This window comes from Cetorhinus maximus, chromosome 16 (genome assembly GCF_964194155.1).
Source record: "Cetorhinus maximus chromosome 16, sCetMax3.hap1.1, whole genome shotgun sequence".
NCBI classification, from domain to species: domain Eukaryota; kingdom Metazoa; phylum Chordata; class Chondrichthyes; order Lamniformes; family Cetorhinidae; genus Cetorhinus; species Cetorhinus maximus.
In genome coordinates, this window is record NC_135894.1 from 58389942 (window position 1) to 58416340 (window position 26399).

The 26399-nt window shown below is 44.5% G+C and overlaps 1 protein-coding gene across 6 annotated transcripts in view; it reads right to left on the bottom strand.

Annotated features, from left to right (window-relative positions):
* The window catches only part of dmd (dystrophin), a 1945510-nt gene that overhangs the window by 1053697 nt on the left and 865414 nt on the right, over positions 1-26399 (bottom strand). For all 6 annotated transcript variants that reach the window (XM_078559857.1, XM_078559853.1, XM_078559852.1 and 3 more), the window contains exons 30-31: positions 11715-11843; positions 5658-5831 (exon numbers count right to left, since the gene is read on the bottom strand). In XM_078559857.1, coding sequence (XP_078415983.1) covers positions 5658-5831; positions 11715-11843 — 303 coding nt within the window. The remainder of the gene's footprint in view (positions 1-5657; positions 5832-11714; positions 11844-26399) is intronic.

Here is a 26399-nt window from a genome sequence, read left to right on the forward strand (position 1 = left end):
ACACCTCTCAATGCACCCGGCCCCATACTGCTACACAGAAGACATGGCCCCAAAAGGCAAGAAGACCACAGCCCCCAGGTTCAATGACGCGTCCTTCGAGTGTCTTTTGGACGCTGTGATGTCCTCTACCTCTGTTCTGGCCGCAGAATGGGTAGCAACATCACCAATCCGGCTTGGCAGGCAGTGGCAGCGGTGGTCAGCACCAATGCCCTGCAAAAGAGGACAGCCACCCGGTGCCGCAAGAGGATGAATGATCTCCTTCATTCTGCCAGGGGAAGCCACTCTTATCAATCAAAACTCACACACTCACAAACCCATCACACATCCACAGGGCCCTTATTCACTGCAAGTTCAAGGGACATCAACATTCACTCTCTCACACATATTGTCCTCATCCCATCCATGGGATCACTTACTACCCACACATGCCAGACATACTTATCATCTGGCCTGGCAGGCATCCTGCTTACACTCTCTCCATCTTTATTCATGCAGGACAAACTGGCACACAATAAGAGAGAGTGGTTGCAGGCCGGTGGAGGAATGCCTGAAATCAAGGTCCTCACGAAATTTGAAAACAGAACTATCCAGCTGGCCGACCACGATCTGGACCGTTCCTGCGCTGATGGTGAGGTCGGCGCTGCTCTACCAAGTGAGGATCCAGCAGTGCAACATCCATCAGACAACCATGCCATGAGTGATGTGTCCTGTTTCACAGGTCACTGCCATGCACTAGTAATCTCGCCTTGCTTCTGCAGGCACATCTACCAAACAGCCGATGGAGTCCCCGACCCAGAGCCTCCAATCAAACAGCATGCTCCAAGGGAAGCTCGGAAAAGGAATCCGCTGAAACTCTCCCTGAAGACCCATCACAGCGCTCACCCACTCCGTCCACCAGCGCAGAGACACACACCCCGGTGGGACCTAGCTTTAGAGTAGCATCGGGATCTCAATCTGGTGAGCGCATCGCACTTTCTGATCCACAGTAGGCGGCAGCAGGGACTTCCAAGGTGTCTGGCACTTGGAGGACTGCTGGAGGCCAGAACATTGCTGAGTCCGAGTCAGATGACGAGCCTCTGGACTTGGTTATGCCACAGTTGCTGGAGCTGCAAAGGCAAGCTCGGGAACATCAGGAAGGGATGTCCTCTGCACTCCTCAGATTGCAAGACATGATGAAGGAGTCCGTCTGCCTTCAGGCTGAGGTGATAGCACCGAGGTCAACATTGGCAGGGTTGCAGCCGCCATGAAGACCTTGGTCCAGGACATCACTCCTGCACTGCTGCGCAGGCTGAACTTCATCGCCAACGCCATAGTTGACCTTTAACAGTGTGTATGCGAGTGGGGTGTCAGGCAGCCTGATCTCACTCCAGCTACCCCTGCTCTTCAAGCAGTCAGCCAGAGGCCCTCGCGCACCCATAGGGAGGAGGATCAGCAGGTGAACCCCCAGGGGCCATCCACCCAGGTGACTCCGAGGGTGTCTGGCCCTTCCGAATCCCCTCTTCCTGTAACCTCAGCAGCTTCAGCTCCACAGGCCGAGGAGGATGCCACTGCCACACAGCAGGACCCCGAAAGCAGGTAGGGGCCCTCCAGGTCTTGGCCCTCCACAGGACGCCTTTCAAGACCATCACTGACAGGGCGTTGCAGTCAGCAGGCTGCCTCCACCTCTGCTATGGATGGCTGAGGAGCATCATGATGTAGCAGCAGGGTTAGGAAAGTTAAGAAGATGCAGTTGCACATCCTGGGCACAGGTGTTAATCACTTGTGCATAATGTTCACTATTGTCAGTAAACTCCCAAGAATATCTCCCTGCCTATGGCTCCCTGTTCTGATGAGCACTGTTCGTATCACTCACTTTGGCACAAGATAAAGGCAGATGTCTCAGTCCAGGGCCACTTCCCTGTGCTTTGTGCAGCCTTCAGACTACACTGATGGTCTGGCTTCACAATCCCTGCACATATTAGTGATGGATGTACCTCAGTGGTGCTTATCATTGCTGCCAGAATGTCGTGGGCAGGCATCACAGAGTTCCGTCATTCTCTGTGTGCTCTCAGCAACATTAAGGTGGGGCTGGCCCCTATCACTTCAGCCTCTGTGACCAATGACGTTCTGCTCTTGAAGGGGTCAGATGCTGAAGGCGGACAAAGGATCAGGTGCTTTTAAAGTTACATGGCTGCGTCTCCACGATATGACCCTGATCACAGAGCGAAAGCGAGCTGCCCTCATCCAGACAGGAGTCAGACATTCTCAGAGGCTGCATGTTGTCACTGCAAGTTGTCATAATCTTCCTGCAATCAAACAACTATTAGGGCCTCCACTGCATCTCAATGGCAAGAACATTATCACAGAGGGTATGTGCACTGCCATAAGCCAGACTGGAGTCAAACATTCATAGATGCAATGTGAGGATCTTATAGTGTCTCCTCACTGAATGTCATCATCATCCTCCACAAACTAGCAGCTATGAGGGCTTCCCAAGCACACCTGCCTTGTCTGGCCAGTGCAAGAGCCTTATCGTCCTCACCCTCATCACTGCTGACATCCTCCTCATCGGAGGAGACCTCCAGCTCCTGCATCTCCCCCTCAGCTAGTTCGTCTCCCCATTGCAGCACCAGGTCGTAAAGGAGGCAGCAGATGACGACGATGCATGACACTCTCTGTGGACTATATTGCAGGGCTCCATTAGTCTGGGCCAGGCACCGGAACCTCATTTTCAGTATTCCAATGGTTTGTTCCACCAAGTTCCGAGTTGCAGCAAGAGCCTCATTATATCTTCACTCTGCTGCAATCTGAGGCTGCCACACGGGTAGCATCAGCCACGACCTCTGCGGGTAGCCCTTGTTCCTGAGGAGCAATCCCTGCTGCCTCTGTGGACCCTGGAAGACATCAGGGATCTGTGACCACCTGAGGATGAAGGAGTCGTGGATACTCCCTGGCAACATCTGCAAGATGCATTTATGGTGGTCGCACACCAGCTGCAAATTCAGCGAATGGGAGCCGTTACAGTTATGTAGTTGACCCCTTGTTGCGATGGAGATCTGAGCGCCACATGAATGCAGTTGGTCGTACCCAATGGTAAACCAAAGATCTGGGCAAATGCAGTCGCTCTTGCATCCTGGCTGTCCTGGTCCTGAGCAAAATGCACAAAGTTGTGTGCCCTCATGAAGATGGCATTCATGACCTCATGGAAGCTTGTGATATCCCAAAGAGGTAACCTGTGGAGCCCTGAAAGGAGCCACTGGTGTAAACATTGAGCGCTGCTGTCACTTGCACAGATACTGGCAGCGGATGCCCCCCACCCCATGTCCCGTGGCGCCAAATCCTGCAGTAGCTGGCAAATGTGACCGACCAGTTCCTTAGACATGCGCAGTCTTCAGCAACACTGGTTGTTGGTCACCTGCAGGAATGAAAGGCAGCGTCTATAGACCCTGGGTCTAGCTAGGCACCGACCAGTGATGGCTCACTGTGGCTCTTCAGCAGTGTGCGCGGGAGCCCCATCTGCCCCTTCTTCCTGAGGGTGCTGCTCCTCCGTCTGTGCAGCCAGGTGCCTCTGTCACTCTCTTCTCCGGTGTCTCAGCTCTCTGTACGCCATGAGGCATACAGCTAGTTCACCAGGCTCCATGCTCCAGATGTACCCCTCCTGCAGGATGAAAGAGAGAGGCACGTCGGTCAGCTTGAGTATGCTAAGAACCTCTCTTGGTTAAGTCTGAAGGCCCCTTAATGCATCCTGGAGAGTGCTGGCTACCACTTTGATGGTCAGAGTTTAGTGCACTACATGGCTGCCCGAAACCCAACTACTTCTGCCCCACTCCACCTGACCGATTGGCGACAGCTTTGCCCATTGGATAGCATGCTGTGCTCACAGCTCAGGCATTCTCCTAACCAGCACAGCAAGGCAGCACTGTTAGCTTGAACCATGGGGGAGACTGGTCCAAACCAGGATGATGACATTGCAAGGGGCTATGAACGCCTCCACCAATGATTGCTCCATGGCCAGCTTTAGCAAGGAGATTGTACAACATGCTCAGTCATCCATCTGTTCTGTAGTCTACTAAAATGCTCATTAGATTGCAGTCTGTGCCCGAGGGATGAAAAGCTCTGGAGCATTTGGTGGCACTTCCATGCCTCTGCGTTGCTTGAGTGGGCAGATAAGCTGGAGGCCCAAGTCCACGCATGTCAATGTGGCTGCGTCTGAACTGTCGTAGCTACAGAGGAATGGTCACTTCATACAAGGTTTCCCTAATGCGTGGCCACTTCCCTCCCCACCACCCTGCACGTGCTTGTGTGCACTACCTTCAACCGCAGCGCAGCCCTTGCCCCCCCTACCAACACGCCTCAACCTTGAAGTCCAGCAGGCAACCAGGGTGAGCGCTGCGCAACATTACTATGCACTCACCTCTGAGTTCCCCTCTAAGTGCAGCCTGCCAAGTGCACACCTTATTCATGTTTTTGTGAAACACACGCTGGCGCGGGCAGACGATCCAGCGGGGGGATGATTCCAGCGGCAGGCCTTATAATGATATGTAGATGTATCACAATGAGGTCCCGATATCCAATGGGAACAAGGCCTGCCATTGACGAGCTGAGCGACGATCGCAAACTGGTTTCACAACATCGTGAAATGGAGTCCTCGCCTTCTCGCCATATTGTCTGCTCACATCGCCAAGCACGTTCGATGCCAGCGGGCACAGAGAATTCTGCCCATGTGTTTTTTTTTTGCATGAGTATTAGCTATTATTTAGCACTAAGTTTTGAAAGCCTTTTTAAATAGTGAGAGTAAAATTTTATATAAGCGCTTTGATTATTCCATGTTTGAATCTCAAAGTTGCTCTTCACTCAGACCTGTTGGAGGACTGAGATCTTAATGGTGACATAGAAGTGTGACAGTCTGGAAATTCAATCTGAAGTGGCATCTCTATTGGATTCCCTCCACCATCAACTGTACAATGCATGGAAAGTCATTGTCAGCCAACAAATTTCACATCAATGTAATCTCTGACATAAAATATTTTCACATTTATTTCAATAAATTTGATGATGAATGGTCATTATCAAAATTCTCAGACTGAGCTCCAGTTGAGCATTAAAGATGAACTGTGCGAGGTCCAGGAATATTTTTCCCTTTGTTAAGGGATCAAATACAAGGGCACCTCAACTAAAAGTTAGGAGTTGGAAGGGAAGTCATTCAGGAATACTTTATGAAAAGGATAATAGTCCTGTGGGATAAGCTAGTAGGGAACGCCATTAAAACAAATTGTGTAAATGCCTTTAAAAGATGATCAGGTACATTTCTAGAAAGAGGAAGGATTAAATATACTAAGTGAGATTCAGATAATCAAAGTGGGACAGTTTTGGCAATAGCCTTTCCCTATTCCTAAAGATTTTCCCATTACCTGTTAAATTAGCTGTTAGTCAAAAAATTTTGTTTTGTGGCAGTCATTTGTCAATTGATTATTTAGGCTCCTCGACCAAAAAAACAAATCACGAATTTCAACATTTGTCAATGATTGTTTAACCAATTGAAAACTCATGGACATAATATAAACTGTAGGTAAATGGACTATTTATTGATCAGCAGTTTCAAATCTATTGGCAAATGAACTGTTATTGACATTCAATAGACTCCAAAGAATAAGACAAAATAAAGCTGTCACACCCACCATACAGTGGTCAAGCTGGGACTGAACAATCTCAGGTTCCACGCTGTTCATCTCCAATATATGCAGGTCTGCCTTCACCTCATCCAGGAGTCTTTTACACTCCAATAGATGCTGCTCAAAATTTGCTGGTTTCTGGAACAAGCGGAACTTAGTGGAAACTTCCTGCAGCTTCTTCTGTGAAACGAGACAAGAACAGGTTCAGAGGAAGTGAGTGCACAAAAATAAAAATAAGCATTAGGTGTGGAAATTTCCCACTGAGACTGCATAGTAGAAATAATTCCACTCCATCTGCCAGTTCTCTACTGTATGAGGATGGCAAAAGTTGGTATTTCTGCTTGAGCATATGTGCATCTTAACACTCACATCACACATCTACTTTTTAGCAAGCTAACAGAATGGTTATATCACTTACAAATATATATATAATTGCACAGAGAAAGAAACAGAAAGGAAGACAGAGAGAGTGATGCTGAGAGAGGGGGAGAGAGAGAGAGAGGGAGGGAGATGGACACACTCGTGTGGCACATGGCACATTATCCTATGAGGAGAGATTGAGTTAGTCTTATATTCCCAAGAGATAAAACAATGAGAAGTGAACTCATTAAAACATATGCAATTCTTAGGAGGCCTGTCGGGTTAGATGCTGGAAGGGTGTTAGCCCTGGCTGGGGAAGCAGCAATAAGGAGTCAGCCATTTAGGGTGAAGAGGAGGAGAAATTTCTTCACTCAAAACATGAATCTTTGGAATTCTCTACCTAAGAGATCAATGGACGCTCAGTTGTTGAGTATATTCAAGACAGAGGTTGATAGGTTTTTGGATGCTAAAGGAATTAAAGGACATGGAGATAGTGTAGGTAGGTGGAGTTGAGATAGAAGATCGGCCATGCTCCTATTGAATTGCGGAGGAGGTTTGAGAGACTGACCGCTGTTTATATTTCTTATCTTAAGTTCAGAGAGAGACACAGACAGACAGGGAGACACATAAAGAGAAACAGAGATACAGAGGGAGAGATAAGGCAGGCAGACAGACAGAGCGAGAGATAGGGACACACAGAAAAGGAGGGATTTTTTTACATGGGTGAGCACATGAGATTGGATGGGGGAAAATTCTGAGTGCATCGGTTTCCTGAAGCAGGAGAAGGAGCAAACAGCCAAACATTTCCAGGAGGCAGGCTGGCATTTGAAATATGTTAATGAGGCTGACAGCCTTTGATTTAACCTACTTTGCAGGTTTCACAACTTGTGGCTGGGATTCCCAGGCTTCAGGAAACCCAGCAGCTGCAGCATGGCAAATACAGCATCCAGGTCTTTACAGTACTGCTTGTGGATCAGGAGCAGCAGGTCTGCCTCCTCCCGCCACACCTCCCCCACCCCTTACTCTAGAAGCTTCCACACCATAAGAACCCCTTGAGATGGGACCTAACCAGTTTGTGGCCTGTTCTGAAGTGTTCCCTGCCTAACTGGGAGACAAGCCTGTTAACTGGGTTGACTACCAGAGGGGACAGCTGCCAAAAGGCGTTTTAAGGGAAAACCTGGACTTCTAGATTTTCCACACAAATCTCAAAAATCCTTCCCATGTAACCTGCCCATTGTTTTTCATATTATTTTCATTGTTTCTCAGGAGACAGTGGACTGTGGCGGGGTCTATGTCGTATCTATGTTCAACATTGTCTGTTGTGGCTATAGAGGCCACTTTGTGAATAGCTGGTGCCAGTGGCATGATCTCGGATGTCTCAGGACACCTTTGTGGCACAGCCTAGTTTGAAAGTAGCTGTCTTTCACACAGAGTCCATGGTAACAGCATAGCTCTAGCAACCTCTGTTCATTTTCGTTCATCTTGCTGGTTCCCTGGTGCCCAATCTACATTGGCCAAACTCTGTAGTATTGAAGTTCCCTGGAATGTACAGTCTCTCGGTGCTGGGAATTCCAGATTTCCCATATGAAACTCCAATACCCTTCCAATGCAGCCTGCCCCATTCGATATCCAAATATACTAAAGATAGTACAGAGGTAAATATTATGATAGATCAATGTTTGCCAGACACAGAACTAGTTATTATTATAGATCTGTGTTTGTTGGTCAAGCAGGACTGTTAGGAAACCTTTCATGTAAAGATAATCCAAAATGGTTGGCTGCAAATTTCTGCAGTATCTCAATCTCTATTCCATATATATGCTGTTGACACTTTTGGTGTTTGCATAATCTAATAAAGTGTCAAAGACAAAAGAACTGGGTGATGTCCGGCATTACATAACAATTATAACAGAAAGCTATTTTTTCTTCATCATAGGAGTTTAGGATGGATCAAAATGAATGAGGACTCTGCCATGATTCACATTCACATTTTAATGACCAATCTTCGCCTTCGTTCCTCGGGAACACACCAACAACACAGGCAAATCTTTAACAGCCAAATGAAAGGCTATTTAAAAATAAAGCAGTGAATATAATTTAATCACATTTTGATACACCTTTTAACATATTTCTGTTTCTTTAGATGAAACTGTAACAAGAGCCGGAGCAAATCTAAGGAAAGTAGTTATTTATTTTATGTAAATTGGAGACACATTGACAGATCTCTTCGGGGAAAGATTATAATAATACAGAAGGTTCAGATGCAACCAAGACTGTCGGTCAGCCCAATTCAGTAGAAAACCTCGTATGTTACCTGGGAATGGGAAAGCAAGCAAGGGAAACAAGAAACGTGGTCTTCCACAGATTAAATGGAATAGAGTTCTGTAACTGATTTTGACTCCCTGTGGCATATCCACTCTTAAGGGCTTATGATATCAAAGTGTACACCAAAGTTTGAATAAAAAATGCCTACACATTATTAAACTTGTTACCTTTAATAAGAAAATAAATGTTTACTGTAGCAGTTGGTACAGCTGTTCAACTTAGTGATGTCGTAGTGAAATGAATTCTAAATTTTCCTGTTTAACCTCTGATTACTGTGCTGGCAATCAGCTGCTGAAGCGCTAATGAAGTGGCAGAGGTAGACAACTGTCAGAGCAGTTTTACTGTATGGAAATAAAGCCATTAAATTGCCTCCAACCACTCTGTGGGTACAAATATGCTGAGCAAAATGCACATAAAGCATCACAGACAATGCAAAGGGCAGTAAAATAAACAGCATACAATCAGAACAGGACGAGCTATGACCTAAAATAGTACAATCTGATCATTTAGACCCTGAAATTAAACCATCAATACTCGCATACAGATGTTTAATGCATTTGCATATGATCCTTTCTCTGCTGCTTTAAAAGGTGTTAACCTTTTTAAAATAAACAAGTAAATGCATCAGTTAAAATATCAAAGGTTCTCCAACATTAATATTCACAGTGTGAATTCAAAGCCTTTAACTTTCTCATTGCAACAAATGGGTGCAAAGAAAATCCGACAATCTTCCTGTTTCCACAGCTGATCCAATCTGCCCAGGTGCAGGGAAAAGAATATTTGCAGTTGTTTATTTATGACATGTAATTATTTGATCTTCATTTATTATTGCATCTCAAGTGCAGTCCAGTAGCACAGCTGTTAATTTTGAGGGTTTTATATAAATTCTCATTCAAGAAGCAGCCTTGCTGAGTTTTCAGAGCCACTACTATGACTTGACATTCTAATTAAAATCCCTATCAGATACCTGCATTTGGGACGTGACAAATAGTTGGCAGCTCAACAAAACCTCTCCTCTTCTACTCTGTCACTACCGCTCAGGTTATGATAGTCCTATTGCTAAAATATAACTGAACAATTTTAAATATGAGTAATATACTTCATCAGAGTCATATATACTCGTATATTCATTTAGAAGTCATTTAAAATAATATTGAATTTTAGCATTGCTATTGAATATGTGCCCACTCTGTGGACAACATTAGATTTCTGCATAAAGTACCTTCTAAAACTCTTCTGTGGCCAATTTTAAAAAAAAATTAGCATACCAAATTATCCGCTTGTTACATTCCAAATGACAGACATTGGAAGACAACTGATGAATACTAAAATCTGTCTCTGCATCTTTCCATTTCATGTCTGCCACTGAGATGTCCGGGACATTACTCATCTGTAAACCATGAAACCACGAGAGAACTGAACGAGAGAAACAGGTCTCTCATTTCTATCAGGCTATGAATGATTTTCGATTTGAAGTGACAGGATGATGATGATCATAAAAAGCTCAAGACTTCATATTTTCCCACCATGTAATCATAGCGCGTGTCAAGGAAGGCTAAGTATTTTGTATAAAAATGAACTCTAGGAGTCCTTATTTTACCACACCACACCAATGTTTGTATTCTTTAGGGTTTATACATGGTCTAAACAACAACTTGTATTTGTATTGTGTCTTTAATGTAATAAAAATATCCCAAGGCACTTCACAGGAATATTTTCAGACAAAATTTTACACTGAACCATGTAATCAGATATCAGGACTTAAATGTTAATATTAAAGCTTGAGCAAAGAGGTAGTTTTTAAGAAGAAACTTAAAAGGAGGAGAAAGATGTAGAGAGGTAGAGAAGTTTAGGAAATGAATTCCTGAGCTTAGGCCGCACACAGCTGAAGGCACAACTGTCAATGATGGAGATATGAAAATTGTGGATCTGTGAGAGGCCAGAATTGGAGGAGTACAAAGATCCACAAGGGCTTAGGGCTGGAGGAGATTACAGATAGGGAGGGGTGAGGCCATTGAAGGATTTGAATGAAAGGATGAGAATTTTAAAATTGAGGCACTGCCGGACCATGAACCAATGTAGGTTAGTGAATACAAGTGAAATTGGTGAGTGGGCTGCAGAGTTTTTGATGAGTTCAATTTTATGGAGACTGGAAAGCGGATGGCATGCCTAGAGAGCACTGGAATAGTCAAGTCTAGAGGTAACAATTAAATAAAGTATGGCATAGAACTGATCAAAATAATGGATTATAAAGTGGCGTAGACAATGAAGTATATGGTGCTGAAGCAGAGTATTTGAATATTAGCAGCACCCAGGGCAATAATATATTATGGTATATTTACGATAGGTTTCAGTGCCACTAGTTGACCCAGATTTAAATAATGTAGAGATGTCTTGGCTGACTTGAATATCTTTACAAGTAAGGTTGAACAAAATTTTTGAGTTGGCGTTCTCAATCACCCAGATCTCCGGTGGCCATGGAGATTTCTGTGACCCGGCCCTTTTACAATTTTTCAGCCAGGACTTCCGATCCCAGCTGAAGCATTGAAGGGTCAGTGCAGACATCACCGGAGAAGATCATTGGGAGCAAGAAGAGACAGAAGAATAGAGGACACACTCCCTTTCACAGCAGTAGCTGCCATATTCAGATCAGCTTTTAAAGGTCCCAAATCTTTCAGTAAGTGAGTAAGTTAGTGAATGGGTGAGTGAGTAAATGGGTTAATAAATGGCTGAGTGGGTGAGGTGGCTGAGTGGGTAGTCAGGTTGCGGGGGTGGGGGGGGGGGGTAATAGGGTGGGGTTGGGGTGGCGGTCAGGTGTTCAGAGTGTGGTCGTGGGGCATACTTGGGTTGGGCTAGGGGGAATAGTCAGCTTGGGTCAGGGGGACTGGTTGGGTTGGCTCAGAGGACTATTTTGGGGGGGTGGTGTGGTTGTCGGTTGTGGTGCTCAATTGAGTTACGCTGGCTGATTACGTAGTTAGACCAGGTAGTAAACTGTGTAACATTTCCAGAATAAGTGTACTGGTAAGTCATGCATATCTAGTCCAAGTTTCCAATCCTGAGGTCCGTGTCGGAGACTTTTGTGGAGGGCCCCAGGCTGCGCAAATCAGCCCATCAGAAGTTTAAACTTCTCGGACAAGTTCAGCGCATGTGTGTATGTCAGGAATGCCACAGGCTCCTGACTCACATCTCCTAATGCACGTCCCATCACCGATGATCCAGATACAGAGATTTCGGCCAATATGTTACATCTATTAACGGCACATACAAGTGTTCGAAATTTTCACTGTAGTGTTTGTTAAACTTCATACTCATTTCATAGCAACAATGTCAGTGAATTTTACACCAAAATTCGCAGTGTTCAGATTAATTTAAGATCACCTGTGCTATGTCAATTTGAGAAAGAACTCTCCCAGCTGATTTGCTCTGACCAACAGCATCAGGACCCTGGATTCTTCTCTTCATTTCTTCCAAACTGATCTCGTGACTGGTCAATTCGGACTGGATTTTCTGTTTAAAAACCAAATGCATGAAGATAAGTAATATTATTATTTCAATATTTAAACTATCCATCATAGGGTTAATCAAAGGCTCAGTTTACACCTAGATTAGATCTAACAAAAGGCATTGATGTTGTCATTTACCATATTAATTTTAGCAGCAACACTATGGCTCCAAGAAACACCAAGACACATCTAAAGGTGTGATTTTAGATTCTAGAAGCAGCGATAACCCACCAGCCCCAATAACCTCAAGAAGCAGAATACTGCCACTTTTTGTGGCTTATATTTTACTCACTGGAGAAGAAAAAAAGTCAGAAAAAAGGTATTAAGGTTAAAACAACTGCATTCTATTGTTCCAATGATGTTCCAACCTGGAATATAAATGGAGAGGTTTCCACAGCATTGAGCGTCTCTGACTCTTTCACAGAATCTCTTCTTGAAATTGTGCTACATTGTGTCTGACGTTCAATATAGTTGTATCTTGTTTCAGTTCTTAAGATATACTTGAATTTATATAGTGCCTTTTATGACCTCATGACACCCTAAAGAGCTTTACAACCAATTAAGTAATTCTGAAGTGTAAGTCGATGCCATACCGTACAATCAAGTCAGCCAGTTTGCATGCAGCAATGTTCCACAAACAACGTGATATTGATCAAATAATGTGTGTTTGAGTGATGATGGTTTCTGAATCTTACACCAGTTTCTCTATCTCTCCTCATGCCCCCTCTCGAGCCCATCTTATATGTCAGGCCTGCCCCCTGCTCCTTTGACTCAATTTCCATTAAACTGCTCAAACTGGTCCCCATGTTAGCTGATATTAGTAATGGTTCTCTCTCCTCAGGTGCTATCCATCTCTCCTTTAAATATGTCATCATCATTCCTCTCCTCAGAAAACCAATCCTTGAACTCATCATCCTTACAAAACACCATTTCTAACCTCCCTTTCCTCTCCAAAGTCCTTGAACATGTTGTCACCTCACATACCCATGCCCAACTTTCCCAGAACTCTATGGTTGAGTTCCTCCATCAGATCTCTGCCTGCCAAGTGCCAAAACAGTCATAAATTATGTTCTATGTGACTATGACAAGGATAGACTATCCCTCCTCATCCTTCTTGACCTGTCTGCAGCCATTTACATGGTTGACCATACCATCCTCCTCCAATGTCTCTCACTGTCATCCAGCAAGGTGGGTCTGTTCTTGCATGGTTCCATTGCTATCTATCTAATCGCAGCCAGAGAATCACTCATGATGGCTTCTCTTCCTGTTGTCACACCATTACCTCTAGTGTCCCTCGAGCATCTAGCCTTGGCGCCCTCCTATTTCTCATCTATATGGTCCTCCTCAGGACATCATCAGAAAATGAAGCATTAGTTTTCAAATATACACTTACAACATCTACCTGAACTCAACACCACCTCTCTCAACTTTTTCCACTGTTGGTAAAATATCAGACTGCTTAACCGACATCCAAGAATGGATGAGCAGTAAATTCCTCCAATTAAATATTGGGAAAATTGAAGCCATTGCCTTTGGTCCTCTTTCCGAGCTCCATTTCCCAGTGACCCATGCCATCCTTCTCTCTGACAACTGTTTGAGATTATACCAGTGTGTTTGCAACCTTGGTGTCATATTTTACCCCAAGATGAGCCTCTGACCTCATATCCTGCCATCACTAAGCCCATTTCTTTCCGCCTCTGTAACATCAGCTGACTTCACCCCTGCTTGCTCTTCTGCAGAAACCCTCTTTCATGGCTCTATCACCTCTAGGCCTGACTATTCCTATGCACTCATGAACAGTTTCCAACGTTCTAGCTTCCGTAAACTTAAGGTTATCCAAAACTCTATGGCCCATGTTTCAACTTGCACCAGGTTCATTCACCTATCATCTCCATGCTCACTGATCTACATCAGTTCCCTGCCAAGCAACACAAATTCTCATCGTTTTTAACAAATCCCTCTATGGCGTCTCCCCTCCCTATCTCTGTAATCTTCTCCAGCCTCACAACCCTTAACCCCCATCTAATTCTGGCCTCTTGAACTTCCCCGATTTTAATCACTTAATAACTGGTGGTCATGCTTTCAATTACCTAGGCCCTATGCCCTGGAATTTTCTCCCTCAACATTTTCTCCTTTAAGATGTTCCTATAAATCTACCTCTTTTTCTAAGATTGTTGTCATCTATCCTAATATCTCACCAAGCGCTCCATACCTTACCCTCCCACCCTGCTCTGCCATTCAATAAGAACATGGCTAATCTGTTTGTTTTTCGAGTTCTACATTCCCATTTCTTAGTCTGCCTGAGTCAATTAATATCACAGAATCACACAGTGCAGAAGAGGCCCTTTGGCCCATCGAGTCTGCACCGACATGTGAGAAACACCTGACCTACCTACCTAATCCCATTTACCAGCACTTGGCCCATAGCCTCAAATGTTATGACGTGCCAAGTGCTCATCCAGGTACTTTTTAAAGGATATGAGGCAACCCGCCTCCACCATCCTCCCAGGCAGTGCATTCCAGACCGTCACCACCCTCTGGGTAAACAAGTTTTTCCTCACATCCCCCTAAACCTCCTGCCCCTCACCTTGAACTTATGTCCCCTCGTGACTGACCCTTCAACTAAGGGGAAGAGCTGCTCCCTATCCACCCTGTCCATGCCCCTCATAATCTTGTACACCTCGATTAGGTTGCCCCTCAGTCTTCTCTGCTCCAATGAAAACAACCCAAGTCTATCCAACCTCTCTTCATAACTTAAATGTTTCATCCCAGGCAACATCCTGGTGAATCTCCTGTGCACCCCCTCCAGTGCAATCACATCCGTCCTATAATGTGTCGACCAGAGCTACACACAATACTCCAGCTGTGGTCTCACCAAGGTTCTATACAACTCCAGCAAGACCTCCCTACTTTTGTAATCTATGCCTCGATTGATAAAGGCAAGTTTCCCGTGTGCCTTTTTCACCATCCCACTAACATACCCCTCTGTCTTTCAGAGATCTATGGACACACATGCCAAGGTCCCTTTGTTCCTCAGAACTTCCTAAGCTGTACCCACAAAGCTTCATTTGATGCCCCCTCCAAGATATCATCTCTCCTTACTGCAGTAATTGACCCCTTAACTAATAATGCAATGCCTCCTCCTCTTTTACCCCCTCCCCTGTCTCACTTGAAGATTCTATATCCCGGAATGTTGAGCTGCCAATCCTGCCCCTCCCTCAACCACTTCTAAGTGATGGCTACTATATCACAATTCCACGTGTCAATCCTCACCCTTAACTCATCCGTTTTACCTGTAATACTCCTGGCATTAAAGTAGAGGCCATCCAGCCTTGCCTTACTCCCTTGAAACTTAATGCAGCTGTGCTCCCTCTGACTTGATTATTTTCCGGTATTATGACGTGTCCCTATTCTGCTAACATTCTGTGTCCCCTCCCCCTGCTGAATTAGTTTAAACTCCTCCCAACAGCACTAGCAAACCCTCCCACAAGGTTGTTATCCCAATCTGGTTCATATGCAGACCGTCACGCTTGTACAGGCCCCACCTTCCCCAGAAACGGTCCCAGTGATCCTGGAATCTAAAACCCTCCCTCCTGCTCCAAGTCTTAAGCCACGTATTCATCTGCGCTATTCTCCTATTTCTGAGCTCGCTAGCATGTGGCGCTGGGAGTAATCCAGAGATTACATCCCTCTTTCTACCTATGTCACTGGTACCAACATGTACCATACCCTCTGCCTTATCACCCTCCCCATTCGGGATGCCCTGCAGCCATTTAGTGACATCCCGGACCCTGGCACCAGGGAGGCAACACACCATTCTGGAGTCACGTTGACAGACACAGTAGCACCTATCTGTTCCCCTGACTATAGAATCCCCTATTACTATTGCTCTTCCTCTCTTCCTCCCCTCCTGTACAGACAGGCTGCTTGTGGTGCCAGAAGGTTGGCTCAGTCTGCACTCCCTGGAGGAACCTGCGCTCTCATTAGCTTCCAAAATGGAATACCGATTTGCGAGTGGGACCCCAGAGAACTCCTGAACTACCTGCCTGTTTCTCTTGGACTGCCTGGTGGTCACCCATTCCCTTCCTTCCTTGAGCCACTTCAGCTGCGGTCTGACCACCTCTCTAAACGTGCTATCCACGATGCTCTCAGACTCGCGGATACTCCACAGTGTCCCCAGCCGCCATTCCAGCTCTGAAACCCGAGCTTCCAGGAGCTGCAGCTGGACACACTTCCTGCACACATGCTGGTCCCGAGCACTGGAAATGTTCCTGGCTTCCCACATGGAGCACGAGGGGCACACCATGGCTTTGAGCTCTCCTGCCATGACTTATCCCTTTAAACTAAACCTTTCCCTTGTAGCCTCTACTGCTGCAGCAGGGCAAGACCACTCTCTGAAGATTTAAGAAGTTGGATAGCAAAGAAAAAATGCAAAGAGCACCTCTTCCCCTCTCCGCTGACTTCTCACTGTACACCAAATTGCCAATACCCAGTCTCACTCTGGCTGTGTCTCACTCAGGATGAGGTCTCTCCCCTGTTCATGTGCAAGCACACTGTATCATAAAGGCATCCTTTGTGGCTGGTGTTTCTCCTGGAACCTTTAAGACATCTCTGCACAGGTTGAATAGAATAAGTAAATCTCTCTCCATGATCTTCCCTCTCTGATTCACCTCCATGATACACTGCTCATTTGGTTCTCCTTCAATTTGTCACGAGGTCTTCTGAATGCTTTCTCTTCCCCATTCTGTATGGCCACCATGCATCTGAATGTTCCAGTTTTGACCACTTCCCATTATTAATTTACACATCTTCCCTTGGTCACATCATTAGCTTGGAATCAGTTTCGAAGAACGTGTAGATAACATCCAGTTCTACTCCTTTAATACCAACCTCTATTTCAAAGTCGCATCTCTGCTCTTCAACTGATTGTCTGATATGAAGCTGAGGATATGCCATACCTTCATCCAACTCAACATTGGCAAGAACAAAGATATTCCATTTGGCTCCAATTAAAACTGACCCCACCCCACCTCTCTTCCAACCCCCTCATATCTGCTTCCTCAGACACTACTTGTCAGTCTGCAACCTCAGTGTTCTGTTTAATCCTGAATTAATAGAATTGCAAAGTCATATATACTTCAACTTGTACAAAACAACCGAATCCTATCCTGCACTAAATTCTAATTTCCTATCATCCACATAATCAGCAACTCTACTGGCCCCTCATTCTCCAATGAATTCAAAATAGCCATCCTTGTTTCAACTTTTTTTTTGCTTTTTCAATATCCTTCCAATTGTTGAGGCATTAACACTGTGCTAAATAGGATAGATTCAGAACTGATATAGCAACTCAAAACTGAGCATCCATGAGACACTGAAGGCTATCAAAAGCAGCACAATTGTATTCTTCCACAATGTGTAACATCCTGGTCCAGTATATCCTCAATCCATCCATTATCATCAAGCCAGGGGATTAACCTTGGTTCAATGAGGTGTGTTGAAGAGCATGTTGGGAATAGCACTAGGTCTAACTGAAAATGTGGTGCTAACCGGATGAAGCTACAACACATGGCTACATGCATGCTAACAGCAGAAGCAGCATGTTATACCGAGCTAAATAATCCCACAACCAACGGATCAGATCAAAGCAGTTAGAGCCATAGAACCATAGAAAAGTTACAGCACAGAGGGAGGCCATTCGGCTCATCTTGTCCATGCCAGCCCGAGGACACCCAGGTGCCCTCTCTATTCCCACCTTCCTGCACCCGGCTCATAGCCCTGCAGCTTACAGCACTTAAGGTGCAGATCCAGGTACTTTTTAAAAGAGTTTAGAGTTTCTGCCTCTACCACCAACTTGGGCAGCGAATTCCAGACACCCATTACCCTCTGCGTAAAAAAGTTCTTACTCATGTCCCCCATACACCTTCTGCCACTTATCTTGAATCTATGTACCCTGGTTGGGAAACAATTTTATCCTGTCCACTCTATCTATTCCCCTCATAATTTTGTACACCTCAATCAAGTCACCTCTCAGCCTTCTTTGTTCTAAGGAAAATAACCCCAACCTATCCAATCTCTCCTCGTAGCTACACTTTTCTAACCTTGGCAACATTCTTGTAAACCTCCTCTGCACTCCCTCCAGAGCTATTATGTCCTTCCTGTAATGTGGTGACCAGAACTGCACACAATACTCCAGTTGTGGCCTCACCAGTGTTTTATACAATTTCAACATTATATCCTTACTTTTATATTCTATACCTCTGCCAGTGAAGGAGAGCATTCCATATGCCTTCTTTACAACCTTGTCTACTTGAACTGCTGCCTTCAGGGACCTGTGTACTTGTATGCCAAGATCTCTCACTTCATCCACCCCTCTTAGTATATTCCCACTTATTGTGTAAGCCCTGTAACTGTTTGACCTCCCTAAAGGTATGACCTCACACTTCTCTAAGTTAAAATCCATCTGCCACTTTACCGCCCACTCCACCAACCCATCTATATCATTTTAGAGATTATGGCTATCCCCTACACTATCCACTACACGGTCAATCTTTGTCTGCAAATTTCCCAATCGTGCCCCCCATGTTCACATCCAAATCGTTAATATATAACACAAACAGCAAGGGTCCCAACACCGAGCCTTGTGGAACACCACTTGAGACAACTTTCCATTCGCAAGGGCCATCAACCAATACCCTTTGTTTCCTGTTACAAAGCCAACTTTTTATCCAGTTTGCCACATTACCCTGAATCCCATGGGCTTTTACTTTCCTGACCAATCTGCCATGTGGGACCTTGTCAAATGCCTTGCTAAGATCCATGTACACAACACCCACTGCACTACCTTCATCAACCCTTCTTGTCACTTCCTCAAAGAATTCAATCAAATTTGTGAGGCAAGGCCTTCCTTTAACAAATTCATGCTGACCATCCCTGACTAGTCCATGCCTTTCCACATGATAGTTAATCCTATCTCTCAGGATTGATTCTACTAATTTGCTCACCACCGATGTAAGACTAACTGGCCTATAATTGTTTGGCATTTCCTTTGATCCCTTTTTAAACAATGGAACTACGTTTGCATTTCTCCAGTCCTCCGGTACCTCCCCTGTATCTAGTGAAGATTGGAAAATCATCCTCAGAGCATCTGCTATCTCCTCCCTGACTTCATTCAGCAGCCTCGGAAACAATCCATCTGGCCCTGGTGACTTATCAACTTTCAAGGATTTCAACCCTTCGAGTACTTCCTCTCTCTTTATGACTATCCCGTCCAATATCTCACAGTGTTTCTCCTGGACTACTATATCTACATCCTCCCTTTCCTTTGTAAACACGGAGACAAAATATTCATTCAAAACCCTTCCCATAGCCTCTGCATCTGCACACAAGTTTCCATCTTCATCTTTGATAGGTCCCACTTTTTCCTTAACTAACCTAAATTAATGTACTGGTAAAACATCTTTGGGTTATCTTTAACTTTACTTGCTAGTCTTTTTTCATGCCCTCTCTTTGATTTCTTTATTTCCTTTTTTGCTTCGTCCCTGCACTTCCTATATTCGTCTAGACTTTCTGCAGTGCTTTGTTCTTTGTGCCTATCGTATGCTTTCTTTTTCTGTTTGATCTTCCCCTGTATTCCTGTAGACAACCAGGGGGTCTAGATTTGGCAGTACCACTCTTATTTTTGTAGGGGACATGTCTACTTTGTACAATTAGGATCTCGCTTCCCACTGGTTTTCCACTGTTTTATCCCCCAGCAGTGCTGTGCAGTCCACCTCAGCCAAGTCCCTTCTCATTTCTGCAAAATTTGCCTTCCCCCAGTTCAAGGCTTTTATTCCTGCCTTATCTCTGTCCTTTTCCAATGTTATGCTAAATCTAACTGAATTGTGATCACTGTCCCCGATATGGTCACCAACTGTCACTTCACCCACTTGCCCTTCTTTGTTCCCCATGACTAGGTCTAGAATTGCATCTCCTCTCGTTGGGTTTGTCACTAATTGGTTAAAAAAAATTTCCTGGACACACTGCATGAATTTTTCTCCCTCAGTGCCCTTATATTGTTTGAATCCCAGTTGATATTAGGATGTTTGAATCCCAGTTGATATTAGGATTGTTGAAGTCTCCTACTATTATTGCCCTCTTGTTCTTACAAGCAGAAATTTGCCTACATATTTGTTCTTCTATCTCCCTTTCACTATTTGGGGGTCTGTAGTATATTCCCAGTAGTGTGACTGCCCCTTTTTTATTTCTAAGCTCAATCCATAAAGCCTCATTTGTTGACCCATTTAGTATATCATCCATTCTCACAACTGGAATTGATTCTTTAACCATTAGTGCTACCCCACCTCCTCCCCCCCCCCCCCCCCCCCCCCCCACCACTCCATTTTTATCTCCTACTCTATCGTGTCTGAAGGCTCTATAACCAGGGATATTAAGCTGCCAGTTTTGTCCTTCCTTTAGCCAGGTCTCCATTATAGCAATGACATCCTGCTGCCATGTGTCTACCTGTGCCCTTAACTCATCTACCTTGTTCGTAATACTCCTTGCATTGAAGTATAAACAGTTTAACCCCATCAATTTCCCTTGCTGGACACTTTTTAAACCTTGCTTCTCCTGTAACTCCATGTCTATCACAACGTCCCTAGCTAATGTTCTACATCCATTTTTCTGATCTAAGTCTGACCTATCTGATCCTACTCCTGGGATCCCATTCCCCTGCCACACTAGTTTAAATACTCCCCAACAGAACTAGCAAAAGCCCCCACAAGGACACTGGTCCCAGCTCTGCCTGGGTGCAGCCCATCTGGTTTGTACAGGTCCCACCGTCCCCAGAACTGGTCCCAGTGCCTCAAGAATCTGAATCCTTCCCGGCTACACCATCTGTCCAGCCACATATTCAGTTGGTCTACCTTCTTATTCCTGCTCTCGCTAGCACGTGGAACTGGAGTAATCCTGAGATTACTACATTTGAGGTCCTGCATTTTAATTTATCTCCTAACTCCCTGTACTGAGCTTGCAGGTCCTCATCCCTTAGTTTACCTATGTCGTTTGTACCAATGTGTACCACAACCACTGGCTGTTTACCTTCCCTCCCAAGAATGTCCGGCAGCCGCTTCATGACATCCTGGACCCTGACACCAGGGAGGCAACATACCATCCTTGATTCACGTTTGCGGCCACATAAGCGTCTGTATGTGCCCCTAACTATTGAATCCCCTATCACTATAGCCCTGCCACTTGTTTTCCTCCCGCCCCTCTGAGCAGCAGAGTCACCCACGGTGCCGTGAACTTGGCTGTTGCTGCTTTCCCCTGAGAGGCCATCCCTCTGACAGTATCCAAAGCGGTATATCTGTTAGAGAGGTGGATGACCACAGGGGCCTCCTGCACTGCCTTCTTGAGTCTTTTACTGTTCCTGATGGTCATCCATTCCCTTTCTGCCTGTGTAATCTTCACCTGTGGTGTGCCCACCTCGCTAAACGTGCTATCCACGACTTGCTCAGCATCGCGGATGCTCCACAATGAGTCCACCCGCAGCTCCAGCTCCAAAACCTGGTTAGCTAGAAGCTGCATTTGGACACAGCTTCTGCACACATGGTCACCATGGATGCTGGAAGCGTCCCTCATTTCCCACATCCTGCAGGAGGAGCATATCACGGGTCTGAGTTCTCCTGCCATGACGTCCCTCTCGATTAAGCTAGTTACTCCCTTAAAAAAAAAAATACGCTAGCTCGGGGTCTTACTTATGTTAGCTAGGAACCTGGTTTCTTGACTGATTATACTTGTACTGTACTACTCTATACTTTTTTAAGCTCCTACCTCAGGTATTAAGCAATAAGTTACTTTAATAGGTTGAAAAAAAACTCACCAGGATTTACTCACCAATCAGCTGCTTTTCATCATAATTTCTGCCACATGTGGCCATGAATGCATGGTGATGGACTATTAAACAATTAACAGGAGGAGGATGCACCAGAAACATTCCCATGCTTAATGAGGGCAGCGCCCAGTGCTTGAATGCAAAAGATAATACTGACACATTTGCAACCATCTTCAGTCAGAAGTGCCTAGTGATTCATCAGGGTCTCCTCCTGAGGGCCCCACCACAACAAATGTGTCTGCAGCAAATGTGATTCACTTCAAACGATATCAAGAAACAGTTGAATACACTAAAACAGCAAAGGCCCTGACAACATCCCAGCTATAATGCACCTAGTCAAGCTGTTCCTGTCGAGCTACAACGCTAGCATCTACCTGACAATGTGGAAAATTGCCTAGTTATATCCTGTCCACAAAAAAAAAGCGAAGCGATGGAAGGTGACATCAACAGAGGTATCAGGCAGCACTTACTCAGCAATAACCTGCTCACTGGCACTCAGTTTGAGTTCTACCAGGGCCACTCAGCTCCTGACCTCATTGCAGCCTTGGTCCAAGCATTGACTAAAGAGCTGAACTCAAAAGGTAAGGGGAGAGTGACTGCCCTTGACATCATGGTGGCATTTGAGGAGCCTGGGCAAAAATGGAGTCAATGGGAATAAGATGGGAAACTCTCCACTGGTTGGAGTCATACCTAGCACAAAGAAAGGTGATTGTGGTTGTTAGAGGTCAATCATCTCAATTCCAGGACATCACCGCAGGAGTTCCTCAGGGTAGTGTCATCGGCCCAACCATCTTCAACTGCTTCACCAATGACCTTCCCTCCATCATAAGGTCAGAAGTGGGGTTGTTCGCTGATGATTAAACAATGTTCAGCACCATCCGTGACTCCTCAGATACTGAAGCAGTTAGTGCCCATAAGCAGCAAGACCTGGCCAACATTCCAGTTCGGACTGATAAGTGGCAAGTAACGTTCACACCACACAAGTTCCAGGCAATGACTACCTCCAGCAAGAGAATCCAACCATCTCCCCTTGACATTCAATGGCATTACCATCATTGAATCCCCCAGTATCAACATCCTGGAGGTTAACATTGACCAGAAACTGAACTGGACCTGCCATATAAATATTATGGTTACAAGAGCAGACCAGAGGCTGGGCATTCTGCAGGGAGTAACTCACCTCCTGACTCCCCAAAGCCTGTCCACCATCTACAAGGCACAAATCAGGAGTGTGATGGAATACTTTCCACTTGCCTGGATGAGTGCAGCTCAACACCATCCAGGACAAGGCAGCCTACTTGATTGTAACCCCATTCACCACCTTCAACATTCCCTCCACCACCGACGCATAGTGGCAGCAGTGTGTACCATTTACAAGATGTAGAGCCGCAACTCACTCAGGCTCCTTCATCCGCACCTTCCAAACATGCGACCTCTACCACCTAGAAGGACAAGGGCAGCAGATATAGGGGAACACCACCACCTGCAAGCTCCCATCCAAGCCATACACCAATCTGACTTGGAACCACATCGTCGTTCCTTCACTGTCACTGGGTCAAAATCCTGCAACTCCCTTCCTAACAACATTGTGAGTGTACTGACACCACATGGGCTGCAGCGGTTCAAGAAGGCAGCTCACCATCACCGTCTCAAGGGCAATTACAGATGGGCAATAAATACTGGCCTAGCCAGTGACACCCACATCACGCGAAAGAATTAAAAGAAATCTAATCCAGTCAATTACTGCACCATCAGCCATCTCACAAACATCAGCAAAGTGAAGGAAGGTGTCATCGACTGTGCTATTAAGCAGCACTCACCAACAGCCTGCTCAGTTTGTGTCCTGCCAGGACCGCTTGATTCCTTACCTCTTTATAGGATTGGTCTAAACATGGACAAAAGCTAAATTCCAGAGCTGTGAGCAACTGCACTTGATATCAAGGCAAAATTTGACTGAATATGGCATTAAGGAGTCCAAACAAAAATGGAAGCCAATGGGAATCGGTGGCGGGGGGGGGGGAGAAACTCTCCATTGGCTGGAGTCATACCTAACATAAAGCATAAAGGAAGTTGGTTGTGGTTGTCCATCTTCAGCCCTTGAAACAACTTGGGCATTTTGCAATATTAAAAGCACTATATAAATGCGAGTTGTAGTTTGCAGCCTATACCCCACAAGCCTGGTCTAGATTCAAACATCTGTTTCAAAATTCGGCCTGTATGAAATCGAAATTCCCTGATCCCTCATTAACTTCCATGATAATCACATCTGTCATTATTTACAGGGATAAGTTGACTTTTACTGTATGGCATGGCCCCAGCCATTAAGATATTTCCAGAAATATAACATTTACTGACAAGTGCAGCATATGGGTCACAAGTTCACAGAGGCCTCTGCAAGGAAGCAGAGGTGGGGGTTGCAACTTAAGAAGCACTGTTTTCCCTGCTGATTGGCATATGTGAAAATTGCAGGTGTGAATTTTAAAACTGCAACTTTCTTCACGACACACAAAAAGAATTGGGATTTTCCATCGAACAGCATAATACATTTCATATTGGCTGTATTTTGGTTGTTTACAGGGAAATTTTGATATTTTGGTTTTTGATTTTTTTTAATTGAATTGTTCATTGGTCGCAGCACATTATGCTCACAGTATGCACATCATACATGATGTACTACACATGGCACAACACTGCAGTGAGTGAGTGTTGCAAAGTGCCTTGGACTGTGCATGACCCCGGAGATATGTTCTGGGAATGACAGTGGCATTTCATGAATACTTAACAACTTTCAGAGATATGATACAAATAATAGTCCAGGTTTCATACCATCCATATTCATTGAGATTGGAAAACCATTAGAATAGTGACATTGACTTAATAATCTGCAAATTATTGAACACTGTTTGTATTTTCTTTTGCATATTGAAGAATAATGCTTGGGGACTCAATTGATTCTTGTGTTGTTACTTCATCATATATTAAAGCTTTCAGCACCAATATATGATTAGTTCCCAGTGCCTGTACTAATATAAGTTCCAATTGGCTAATTATTTTTAATGCAGTTCAAATATTTGTACAGAAAAGTAATTGACTGCAGCGACTAATTAACTTTCCTTTCAGTGATCGTTTTACAAATCCGATTTGATTGTGTATCAACAAACTACCTGCCAAAGTTATCTCCAAATCAGTTTAAAAAAATCAATAGTGAGAGTCTCTCTTAGACAGAAAATGGAAAAATACCAAGGACCAACAAAGTTGGATAAAAGTTATTGCTTTGGTAGCATTTATTCTAAATGGTATGGGGATTGTAGCACAGGAAGAAGCCACTCATCCTTGCAGTGTTGAATTATGCCCCTCTCAGTGGCTGATTTTACACAGTTCTCAGCAGGTTAGTCATCAAAGGGAAGTGATTAGAAGCACAAGGGGAGGGAATTCAAGGTGGCGATCAGGAGGGGAAGCTGGCTGAGAGCAATCCATGGTTTTAATGTGGGGTTCATATTCACATTTATACGAACTTACCTTGCTGGTGATGGCTGCAGTGGTGCCCTTAATAGACTATTAGTTAGATCACACATTGATATGGTTTTCTTGAACGTAGCTGGCCGCACACACATGCCTTTGCAAAGGCTCCACCACTTATTTCAGGCGTGTTTTCACACTTTTTGAAAAAAGAATGTACACCAGTGTGGCATCACTGCCAGCTCATTTATTTCTTGCCCGCTATAATTGGAGGCTTAGGCACGATATTTGAGATTTCGAGGCCTCTACTGTCCTTCATGAGAGAATGCAGTCATAGTTGCCCTAGCCTTTCCTCATAACTCAGACTCCTCAAATCATATCATCCTAGAAAATCTAAATCACACTTTCTTCAGGCTGCTCCATTCTAGCCAGAGTGAGCAAAATTGTGCACAGCTTGCATATGTGACCAAACCATCATTCTGTATTGTCATCATGACCTTTCTCGTTTTATATTCAACCCCTCCTAGAACACTGCAGTCCTCCATTCTGATTTTTTGTGCATGTTCCATACTTGTTGTCCCCACCATTAGTAGTCTTCAGTTGCATCTGATCTACACTCTATATTTCCCTCCTTAACTCTCCATCTCCCAATCCTCCTTTAAGACACAGCTTAAATTGCACCGTGTTGATTAAGATTTTAGTTGTCCCTCCTAATATCTCCTCCTTTGGCTTGGCATCAATTTTTGTCTGGTTAGACTTCTGTGATGCATCTTAAAATGCTTTTCTGCATTAAAAATGCAATATAAATGCAAATCACTGTTATTTGTTAGGAATCTTGCAAAATCAGTGATGCTTAAAAACCTGTTGAGGAACATGCAGATTTTAGTCATATTAAAAGTCTGTGTTAGAGTTCGTAAAAGTGAGGGCAATTTACATGAAAATACTCATACATCATATGAATAATGTTTCCATAGTCTAGAATTCAATTATATTTCAAGATATCAATGAATAAACTGACTAAAGAGAACCAATAAATGTCAAGATTTATCAAACCCAGCTGTTTTATTTTTGATATTTACCGTTGTTCTATCTAGAGGTAGACATTATTTACAGATAAGCTATGATTTTGTTTTGAAGGAAAGATCAGCTATTTGAAAGTGTCAACCATAAAATAAGCTCTGATCTGCACCCCACAGTTCCAGAAGATGAAGTAATCAAATTACAACA